General features: G+C 45.2%; 1 protein-coding gene across 3 annotated transcripts; it reads right to left on the bottom strand.

Moving 5' to 3' along the window:
• Positions 1 to 82: 82 nt before the first annotated feature.
• Positions 83 to 6,677, bottom strand: LOC146504092 (cyclin-dependent kinase 2 homolog). 3 transcript variants are annotated; one of them, XM_085130970.1, is made up of 14 exons: positions 4,810 to 6,677; positions 4,563 to 4,614; positions 4,176 to 4,238; positions 3,944 to 3,979; positions 3,739 to 3,848; positions 3,328 to 3,628; positions 3,209 to 3,244; positions 3,053 to 3,100; positions 2,875 to 2,918; positions 2,495 to 2,759; positions 2,109 to 2,301; positions 1,860 to 1,992; positions 1,084 to 1,191; positions 83 to 521 (listed from the first exon to the last, which is right to left on the bottom strand). In XM_085130970.1, exons 1-14 carry the CDS (start codon positions 4,810 to 4,812, stop codon positions 84 to 86), a joined length of 1,830 nt encoding a protein of 609 aa, XP_084987096.1. In that variant the 5' UTR covers positions 4,813 to 6,677; the 3' UTR covers position 83. The 3 variants fall into 3 exon arrangements, with proteins under 3 accessions (XP_084987096.1, XP_084987097.1, XP_084987098.1); XM_085130971.1 differs by lacking the exon at positions 4,810 to 6,677 and having other exon boundaries at positions 4,563 to 4,803; XM_085130972.1 differs by lacking the exons at positions 2,495 to 2,759; positions 2,875 to 2,918; positions 3,053 to 3,100; ... (4 more) ...; positions 4,176 to 4,238; positions 4,563 to 4,614.
• Between the last annotated feature and the right edge of the window lie 4,897 nt (positions 6,678 to 11,574).

The raw sequence follows: 11,574 nt of genomic DNA, 5'->3' as shown, positions 1-11,574 counted from the left end.
TTTCATTTACCACAACTTTTGTTAACAATAATGTAGAACATAATTAACATTGAAAGACTTTTGAACTGCAGACTGTAGCAACATTACCACTTGTAGCCATATCGGTTCGTAAGATCAAGGCCTGACTTGAGAAACTTAACAACATCAGATGCGGAAGGCCTTGAGTCTAGGTCATAGCTCACCAAACCACCAGGAAAACTGTTTTTGTCACTGAGATGTGATAGGGCATGTGGTGGGGTTTTGGTGGCCATTAGTGCAGCCAGTTCTCGTTGTTTTTTAATAATCCACGGAGCGGACCCCGTCAGGATCTCCAGATATGTGGCTCCGAGGGACCACATGTCTGTCTGGAACGAGGCCTCTTCAAACATCAGTATGCATTCTGGGGCCATGTAAAGATATGTGCCGCCAGCTGGACCAATAGCTTGGGCAGTGAACTTACTCCCTTGACGAAGCATCACAGTGTCTCTTATGTTTGCCATGCCCCAGTCTGTCAGGACTGCCTTCTTAGAGGGGTGGTGAACCTATAAGGTATACATTTGAGAATTTACCAGGTTGTCTAAAATCTCACTAATGTTATCAAAACTGTCATTCCAAAGACCACAGCTCATAATTGAAAAAGAAAAAAAAAAAAAAACCTCAAAGCTTTTAGCACCCAGATCACCCAATCACTGCAGATTTATTCTGAGATTGTTTATTATACACAACATTAAAATTAACAGATTGGTTAATGATCAAACACGGATTTATAGTCCTGTGCATTTTTTATCCCCATTCCAATTAAGAAAGTGGTACAGACTAATAAAATAATAGAAACTTTCAGTTTGTAAAGCCTAAACTTATTACAACATGTTTGGGAATTTTGTAGGTGTGCAACAACCAACATATTAAAGAAAAAATGTAAGGCTTCTTACTTTAAAAAAAAAAAATCCTTTATCCTTTATATGAATATGCCAGAACAGTTTCTCATTGTTCAAATGTAGTGTTTAATAGACTGAAGAGAATAAAGTAAAAGAAATAATATAGTATTTTTATTTTGATCTTCAAAAACAAAGTAAAGAAAAAGAAAAATACAGTATGGCTTACCATGACATTTGCTGGCTTTATATCCTGGTGAATGATTCTCTGTGCATGGATGTACTCTACTGCCATGGATAAGTCCAGTGATATGAAACCAGCATCATCCCCTTCAAGCTATCAAGACAATATATAATATTAATAAAACAATGGGTAGCCAGGTGTGACAATCTAACATGTCTACCACTGGAAATGTATTACTTCAAATAGGATTAGTATTCAAATGCAATTGCAATTGCAATTATAATAAATTACAATGGGACCTAAGACCAACAAAGTCAATGTTTGGAAGTGACCATCAAAAAGCCCTGATTGCAGTCCTCTTGCGAAACTGTAAGCAGAGGTGAATGGTGTGTGTGAGCAAGGTGGCCAACAAATCTGACTCAGTTACACCAGTCCTGTCTAGAGGACTGGACCAAAATTCCTGAAAAATATTGTAAGAATATTGTAGAAGAAAAACCTAAAATGTCTGAACTCATCCAAGTAAAAAAAGCAATTCTACCAAAACAGTAAGGAAGCTTATTATTAAAAAGTTAAGATTATTCTTTTACTAAGTTCATACTTTTCTGGCATTTGGCAATTAAAGATCATTTTGGTAATTCCAAATGGTTGAAAACATGAGAGAGAAAAAAGTAATCAGTCTTTTTATATGCTGTACACAAAGATGGTTTCAAGTACATATTTAAACAAATGCCAGCAATAAAAAGTTCATTTTTAATATGAGGGTATTAAGATTATTCACATCTACCTAAATGTATTAAACATAAAATTATGAGTATTGATACCTTCACCAAGCAGCTGTCTGTGTGAAGCACTTGCTGCAGGGTTGCGCCATGAATGTATTCAGCTGCCAACAAAAAGCAGGACTCAGTGCGGGCAACTGCCATGAGTCTGACGATGTTGGGGTGAGACAGTCTCCTAATAAAACAGAAACATGTCCGAATAAAAAAACAAAATAGAGGCATATTATGTTACAACTTGAGGAACAATCGATTTTGACAATGAAACAAACAAAAGTGTGTCAAAGTTCTTACAGTGAAACATTTATCTCATGATGAATGTCGCTGTCCTCCATCCCTTGTTGGCCATACATGATCCTTTTAACAGCTGCTGGAGTACCATGAAAAGAACCTCTATATACCTTGCCAAATGTTCCTTCTCCCAGTAGATTGTCCTCACTGTATGTAATTAAATCCTCTTCCACATATGGAACACGTGGAAGATACACTTGGGGATAAAAAACACAAAGTAACATACATTAACATACAGCTACTGCTAATCATTCTTTGATTAACTGCTGGATCAGTAATATCTAGGTTTACTCCAGGAACTTGAGTACCAAATAGTGAAGAATGAAAACCTTTATTTACAATTTTGTCTGATGATGTGATGTTAGCCCTAAATGGGAAAGAATGCTTACATGATGGCGATTTTGGAGTTGTGTTGAAAGACTCTGCAAAATCTATCAAAAGCCCACTATTTCCAGCACCTTCAGATAGCTCTTCAGCTCTTTCCATAGCTTCTTTTGCCTCAATAACTGCATGTGGTAACATGTCTTGGCTCACTGCTCCACCTGGACCTAGAGATGACCCTACATTTTCCTCCTTCCTTTGCTTGGACTGGCTTTTCTTTCTGACTCTCCCTGTTTCAAATTCAGCTGAGCTGGATGTTTCTGGATGGAAATCCTATGAACACATTCAGCCAAGATATACTTTTTGCAGGGTGCACTGTGAAAACATCCACATTTATGACAATGATAAGAAATTATTTGGTCTGTTCAAAAAGAAGATATGGTTTTACCTGTTCTGCAACATTTTGTCCTATGAGGGTTTCAGGAAGTTCATCTGCAGAATGCATATTACATACTGTAACTGTGCAATGACCAAGCATAGTAAACAAGTGTGTAAAGGTTGGAAATGTAATGCAAACAAAATAAGAAGTCAATTTTAATGATTTAGTTAGATGTCCAGGCATTCACCTAAACTGCAACTTTCATCACCACCCACTTTAGTTACAGGGTCTTCATCTGTAAAATAACACATTGATTGCAATATATCTGAATGCCCAACATAGTCAGTGTACCATGTTCAATCATAACATCAAAATATTCAATTTGGTTTGGGCAGGCACACACCTGAGATGGAACTTTGATCATCCAAACACACGATCTCTGTACAAAAAGTAAAATTATTTTATACCATACAAATTCGAGTGCTAGACAGTAGTTAGTAGCAATATTGATCACTTTATTACCCAGTTGTCTTCGCCCGATGTATAGGCTTCTTTTCCACAGATGTGTAATATCAGAAACAGTTCTGTATTCTTTGTGGAAATCCTCCTTACTCCACCTGGTCCCGTCAGAATGGCAAAGAGTGAACTCACTCCCCTCAGTACGCTCTGGCCAGAAGCGTTCTTTGCCAATGGTAATTAAATCATCATAGGTTTCATGGCCTTGCAGGATGATTCGAGGTGGAACTTCGTCCATTATTAACTTCTGGTACCGTCCACACTTTCTAAGAGTTCTTGGCTTCCACTCCATGGGAGCCATTCTGACCTAGCATCAAGGGAAAAAAAGCAAAGTTTATGAAAAAATATGCCTTTTTAGAAAGTTATTTTTTAATATATTGCTGATAGTCATACACATAGCTTCACTTTTTAACTAACCTTCAATAATGATTTGCCATGGTCCAAACGTTTATCATTCAATGGAAACTGCCTTTTCTTTACTTGAGGCTGTAGTAGTTTCTTGGCTTTACCAAAGGCCTCTGCTGCACCTGTAATGGATAAAGTTGAAAGTTAATCATACTGATCCACAGAAAGTTATATATTACAACTGATCTAAAAGCAAAAATAATTGGGGTTGTCTTACTGAGAAATTCATTGCCACTTGTTGAAGGAGTGTCATCTGCAATATAAATAGGGCAGTGATGTGAAACGTGGTTTACAGAATTCTACTACAATCACAGACTACTGCACACTCATCTGCTTTCAAAATGTATTGCATCTATAAATAAAGTGGTTAGTCAATCATAACCTGCTAAGCATATCATATTAAATAAAGGAGATTATTTTACATGTTGTTCAAAAGTATCAACACCTACCTGATTTTTCTGCTGTCAGGAGCCTTTTTACGTTGTTATCAAAGCCTTTTTGGGTAATCTCACCTTCAAATAAAATTTTAAAAGGCTAAGGAGTTATAGCTAGACTGTAGGAGCCAGATCCTACATGACTATCTAACTTTTAAATTGCAATAAAGTCTTTTAATTTTGTGAAAAATCCATCTTTTGTCAGTTTTTTAAATAGGGCACTCCGACAATATCATAAAGTAATAACTATATACGTCTTTTAACATGTATATTAATTAAGAGAAGTAAATAGGAATACCAAACAATGTTAAACCATTAAAGCACAAAATTGTCAGGGTTCTTGGCAGTTAAAAAAAGGAAATTGCAAGCATTACAAAAACATTTAATAAAGCGTTTGATTACCATTTTCAAGGTCTTTTTTCAGCTGCTCGTAAGCTTTCAGCTTGTCCATTTGCTGAAACGTATACAAAACAATTACTGAACAGTTTAAATTTAAATCACGTTTCACACCACTGTCGCTAGCTAGAACAATTGGCCAGACAAGAATAGATTTCCTTCTTTGAGATGTAACTTTCACAACATAACCGCAACTTAATATAACACAGCTGTGGCAAAAATATGAACAAAAGTGAGAAAAGGTTAAACTTACCATGTGTCATTAGGAGCCTGAACCGCGGTAAAACTCCGGTGAGGTCAATGACCTTACGCTCTCCCACTGTCACACGTTGATGACGTATTTGGAAAGCAATTCGGGTAGGACGTGACAACAGCGCCACCTGCAGGAAGATTTTCTCTCTGTCTGATCGCTCGTGTTCTGAGACCTGACATTTTTTCGTGTGACTCTGATACCTGACATTTTTTTCGTGTGACTCTGAGACCTGACATTTTTTCGTGTGACTCTGAGACCTGACATTTTTTTCGTGTGACTCTGAGACCTGACGTTTTTTCGTGTGACTCTGAGACCTGACATTTTTTCGTGTGACTCTGATACCTGACATTTTTTCGTGTGACTCTGATACCTGACATTTTTTCGTGTGACTCTGATACCTGACGTTTTTTCGTGTGACTCTGAGACCTGACATTTTTTCGTGTGACTCTGATACCTGACATTTTTTCGTGTGACTCTGATACCTGACATTTTTTCGTGTGACTCTGAGACCTGACATTTTTTTCGTGTGACTCTGAGACCTGACGTTTTTTTCGTGTGACTCTGAGACCTGACGTTTTTTCGTGTGACTCTGATACCTGACATTTTTTCGTGTGACTCTGATACCTGACATTTTTTCGTGTGACTCTGAGACCTGACATTTTTTCGTGTGACTCTGAGACCTGACATTTTTTTCGTGTGACTCTGAGACCTGACGTTTTTTCGTGTGACTCTGAGACCTGACGTTTTTTCATGTGAGTCTGAGACCTGACATTTTTTTCGTGTGAGACTGATACTTGACAACTTTTTTCCTGAGACCTGACGATGTCCTAAAATGTACACCGTAGATGTGTCTGAATGCTGTAAATAGAAAATGATCAGACACAAAAAAACAAAAAGTAAGAGAAATGTAGGCATAAAAAGCAAAATATCCTGCGGTTTCTTTTCTTGCTCACCCGAGGGCCACAGTCAATAAAGCCACTGCATAATTTGAGTCAGGAGAGACAAGATCCGTTAGTGTAAGCATAACCGCTGCCCCTGGCTGTGTTGTGGAAGAAATGTAGAGCTACACTTAGTCATGGAAAGACCCTTGTTCTGTTACAGGGAACCTAAAATGAAATGTAAAATGTACAAATATACACGTGTCCTCATGGAAAATTAAGCCACCGCCAATCAGGGCTTGGACAATTTGTATCTTTACATTGCAGCTCTGAGTGAAGATATAAGGATCCTGTAGGTTTGCTTTAAAAATCAATAGTGGCAGTAAAATTGTGGTTCATCACAGCAATAAATCCCCAGTTCACTTGTGAGGAAACAGATCATGTCTCAACTGTTCATGAAACCACAAGTTTGAGCCATTCCTCTTCACCATTAGGTGAGGTAGTTGTTATTTGACACTATTGCCATTCTTTACGTTTTATGTGCAGCCCTTGCAAAATACTAGTCACACTTTCTAGAGCTGCAAAGGTAACTTCAACAATGTTTAATCTAAGTTTACCATAATGTTACTTCTCTGCCATTGAGAAAAATGTTGTAAAGGTTCAAAAATCTGTCCTTACAAAAAAATGCTAAATAATAATGATTGTATTTCTGACAAACAAGTAATCACAATTATGGCTTCTTTAATTTTTTGGACATAATCAAGCAGTCGTAATACTTAGCACTTCATAAACTGTGATGTTGGAATTATTATTCTCTTTAAGATGCAACCAGTGAGTTATCAAAAAACATTCTGTTCCCTGCTGATCTCAGTGTTGTTTTGTATATATGTGTGTGAATGAGTGAGTAACATAACACCTTGGAGTAAAGCTAATAATTAAGTTATTTATTTATGAAATTTTAAGTCGACTTGCTGGGAATTAAATGTAACTCCCTGTTAGGGATGGGTATTGATAAGATTTTCACGATTCCGATTCCATTTTCGATTCTGTTTAACGATTCGATTCTTTATCGATTCTCTTATCGATTCTCTTATCGATTCTCTTATCAATTCTTTTTTTAAAAAAAGGAGAACATTAAGTTCGATTAGCTTAGAACTTTGTTTTATATCTTCTCTTTGAACAAGATAGAAATTTAGGAGTAACATGGCCTTACAAACCCAACAGTGAGATCTTAAGCGATCCACAGCCTACAGCTCTTCAATGGGGTGTCACTGGGTCCCCAGGAAAAAAAAATTGTAAATGTAAAATAATAAAATAAATATTCTTCTGTAGCAATAACAAAGTATAACATAAATTATTCAGTAGCAATTACACAAGAATATCCAGTAATGTCATCATGGTCACCTAAACGCACAGTAATGGCAGGTTTTGTAATAAGGCAGATCGCGCTAACATAATATGCACTGTTAGTTGATTATTTACCTGCCGCATTAATGGGAGAGGACGTGCAAACGTTACCGCTGCTGCTGGGTTGAGATCCACGAGTCCGGAGCGGAATTAAAAACACGACATTCATTTAAGGTTATCGCGTGTTTTGTGAGCAAATGCTTTTGCATATTCGTAGTGTTTCCTTCCTTAAATGAAATATCTACTTTGCAAGTATTGCAAGTTGCCCTGTTGTCATCCGTTCTCGTAAAGTATAACCAAAGTTTTGAGCGTTTGAGCCGCTTACGCGCCATGTTTCCTGCCAGGTAAATGGCGCTCCGCAACGTGGTGACGTCATTCGGGGCGACTGGAATCGATAAGGGAATCGTTTGCAAAAATGGCAAACAATTCCAAGGAATTGAAACAGTGGGAACCGGTTCTCAACAAGAACCGGTTTTCGATACCCATCCCTACTCCCTGTACCACAAAGTAACAGTGGGAGGTTTATCCTTAACCTTAATAAGAATACATTTCCGAGCTAACAGCAATAGTTTATCACATAGTTTACGCTGCAAGCAAGTTAATTTTAATTCTTTTGAAGGTAAACTAAGAAGAAAGTATCCAGAGTCCCTTTGGATCCGATTCTTAAAGATATTACTCAGTTCTTGAGCTATATAAAATCTTTTAATTAGTTTGCATTCCCAAAAGTGATGGAAAAAGGTACTAGTTTCCTTTTGACATTTGATACAGAAGGGGGAAACAGGAGGTGTACTCTTATGCAAAAGCTATATATGGGCAGTGTAAAATTTTGTATTGGATTTCTCGCAAGCGGTTGCAAGTAAAACTGTCATGGTCCTGGGTCGGTGACCCAGCGCTTTGAGTTTTGTTATTAGTATTTTCTAGTTTATTTCTGATCTTGTATTGGTTGTTGGTGTTTGGTTGTGTTTGTCTTCCCTACCTGCGTCTCCCTCGGTGCTCTGTTCATGTCCTCGTGTTATGTAAAACAGTCTGTGTGTTTCCTGTTTTACTTTGTAGGGTTGTGTCTCGTTATGTCCATTAGTTCCAGCTGTGTCCCCTCCTGTGTGCCATTTCCTGATTACCTGGTGTGTGTATTTATAGTGGGTGTCGGTCTGTGTTCGTTGTCGGCTCGTCTGTGTTTCATGGTGTCTGTTCCTCGTCTGTGTCTCTCTGCCTCCCACCCCATTTGTATGATCCGGTTTGTTATTTAGCTCACCCAGTTTAGGTTTATGTTCTGTCCTGCCCTCAGTTCTGTTATTTGTACATTGTAAATTAAACCCTCACTCTTATCCTCATATCGGCTGTCTGCATTTTGGGTCCTCCGTTTCCTCCACACCACACGGCTCACCCCGCCAGCCGTGACAGTACGAGCCGACCAAACATGGACCCAGCAGCATCCGCACCCTCCCAGGAGTTTCGGGAGGAATTGATTGACTCTGTTTCAAGGTTGGTTAACCTGTGGCTTGAGCATGAGGGGGAGGCATTTCACCGCGCTGTAGAAGCCAGGCTACAGCAGCTAATCCTTGCTCACTCCTGGCTACTGGACTCACTTCACCCGCTCGCACAGAACTTCATTCTGAACGAGCTCCGTCTTCACCCCCCGGCTGCTACCACCCACCCTGCAACTCATGCTTCACTTTCGACAGAGGATGTTCTGCCCGGCCCGTCAACCCAGCCTTCAAGGGGGAAAAGGCGCTCACGCCGCTGACGCTCCTCGCCACAGTCGGACCTGGGGATTTCTGAGCGGCCGGCTGTGGTGAGTGGACAAGACACTCTTTTGGTTTCACCAGAACTTGTGACGGTTTATACCGGGGCTGTGTTTTTTGAGCCTGCTGCACAGCCGCAAGCTCGTTTAGCTGCACAGCCGCAAGCTCGTTTAGCTGCACAGCAGCATTCAGCTCGGCCCCCGATATCCCCACTAGCCCAGTCATCTGCGCCAGCTCCGTCTTCACCGACTCCCTCTGTACGGGAGGCTGTGTCTGTGCCCCCCGTTTTGGACTCTTTTTCTAGTACATATTTTTTGCAGAGAGACAAACCACACAATCCTGAAAACACTCCTCAAGAGCTGGCCAGTTCTGAGATGCACTCCAGGGCCTCCCCAGAGGCTGGGTTTCAGCCCCCAGCAGACTCTGGACCCCTGGAGGTAAAGAAGCCAGCTGAGGACTGCACCCGGCTGTCGCTGCCTGAGCTGAGTCGATGCTCGGTGCAGTTGCAGTCAGCCTTGTGTTTGCCAGAGGCCCGTGCGCCTGCTGGTTCTGATCTGTTCCTGCCAGAGGCCCGTGCGCCTGCTGGTTCTGATTTGTCCCTGCCAGAGGCCTGTGCGCCTGCTGGTTCTGATTTGTTCCTGCCAGAGGCCCGTGCGCCTGCTGGTTCTGTTCTGTTCCTGCCAGAAGCCCGTGCGCCTGCTGGTTCTGATTTGTCCCTGCCAGAAGCCCGTGCGCCTGCTGGTTCTGATCCGTTCCTGCCAGAGGCCCGTGCGCCTGCTGGTTCTGATCCGTTCCTGCCAGAGGCCCGTGCGCCTGCTGGTTCTGATCCGTTCCTGCCAGAGGCCCGTGCGCCTGCTGGTTCTGATCTGTTCCTGCCAGAGGCCCGTGCGCCTGCTGGTTCTGTTCTGCGCCCGCCAGAGGCCCGTGCGCCTGCTGGTTCTGTTCTGCGCCCGCCAGAGGTCTCCGCGCCTGCTGGTTCTGTTCTGCGCCCGCCAGAGGTCTCCGCGCCTGCTGGTTCTGTTCTGCGCCTGCCAGAGGTCTCCGCGCCTGCTGGTTCTGTTCTGCGCCCGCCAGGGGCCCCTGTGCCCGCTGGTCCTGAGACTATTCTCGCTGGAGGGCCCGAGGAGCCCGTCCAGCCCCCTGTCCCGTCAGCTGGAGGGCCCGAGGAGCCCGTCCAGCCTCCTGTCCCGTCAGCTGGAGGGCCCGAGGAGCCCGTCCAGCCGCCTGTCTCGTCCGCTGGAGGGCCCGAGGAGCCCGTCCAGCCGCCTGTCTCGTCCGCTGGAGGGCCCGAGGAGCCCGTCCAGCCGCCTGTCTCGTCCGCTGGAGGGCCCGAGGAGCCCGTCCAGTCTTCTGCCTCGTCAGCTGGAGGGCCCGAGGAGCCCGTCCAGCCTCCTGCCTCGTCAGCTGGAGGGCCCGAGGAGCCCGTCCAGTCTTCTGCCTCGTCTGCTGGAGGGCCCGAGGAGCCCGTCCAGTCTTCTGCCTCGTCAGCTGGAGGGCCCGAGGAGCCCGTCCAGCCGCCAGCTGCAGCCTCATCATCCTCGCCGGCTGCCGCTTCATCCACGCCGCCGGCTGCAGCAGCCGCTTCATCCACACCACCGGCTGCAGCAGCCGTGTCTTCATCCTCACCAGCTGCAGCAGCCGTGTCTTCATCCTCGCCAGCTGCAGCAGCCGTGTCTTCATCCTCGCCAGCTGCAGCAGCCGTGTCTTCATCCTCGCCAGCTGCAGCAGCCGTGTCTTCATCCTCGCCAGCTGCAGCAGCCGTGTCTTCATCCTCGCCAGCTGCAGCAGCCGTGTCTTCATCCACGCCGTCGCCTGGTCCAGCTCCGGCTTCCTCCGCCTCGCCTGGTCCAGCTCCGGCTTCCTCCGCCTCGCCTGGTCCAGCTCCGGCGTCATCATCGTCTGGTCCAGCTCCGGCTTCCGTTTCGCCTGGTCCAGCTCCGGCTTCCGTTTCGCCTGGTCCAGCTCCGGCTTCCGTTTCGCCTGGTCCAGCCTCAGCTTCCGTTTCGCCTGGTCCAGCCTCAGCATCCTCCTCGTCTGGTCCAGCCTCAGCATCCTCCTCGTCTGGTCCAGCCTCTGCATCAGCCTCGTCTGGTCCAGCCTCTGCATCCGCCTCGCCTGGTCCAGCCTCTGCATCCGCCTCGCCTGGTCCAGCCTCTGCATCCGCCTCGCCTGGTCCAGCCTCTGCATCCGCCTCGCCTGGTCCAGCCTCTGCATCCGCCTCGCCTGGTCCAGCCTCTGCATCCGCCTCGCCTGGTCCAGCCTCTGCATCCGCCTCGCCTGGTCCAGCCTCTGCATCCGCCTCGCCTGGTCCAGCCTCTGCATCCGCCTCGCCTGGTCCAGCCTCAGCTTCCGCCTCGCCTGGTCCAGCCTCAGCTTCCGCCTCGCCTGGTCCAGCCTCAGCTTCCGCCTCGCCTGGTCCAGCCTCAGCTTCCGCCTCGCCTGGTCCAGCCTCAGCTTCCGCCTCACCTGGTGCTGCAGGGGCCACGCCACCTTCAGGTCCCGAACTGCCGCCTCGACATCGGTGGTCGTCTGCCAGGCCGCTTGTTGGGCGTCATCGTCGATATGGACGACCTCCCAAAGGCCGCCGCTACCTTCCATGCGGCCGGCCTCCGGACTTGTGTCGCCGCCGCCGTTGCTGTCCGCACGGTCGGCTGCCTGATCTGTTTCCCCGTCGCCGCCGTTGCTGTCCGCACGGTCGGCCGCCTGACCTGTTTCCCCGTCGCCGCCGCTGCCGCGTG

Source organism: Neolamprologus multifasciatus, chromosome 14 (genome assembly GCF_963576455.1).
Source record: "Neolamprologus multifasciatus chromosome 14, fNeoMul1.2, whole genome shotgun sequence".
Classification (NCBI taxonomy): Eukaryota; Metazoa; Chordata; class Actinopteri; order Cichliformes; family Cichlidae; genus Neolamprologus; species Neolamprologus multifasciatus.
This window is presented reverse-complemented; position numbering and strand designations above follow the sequence as displayed.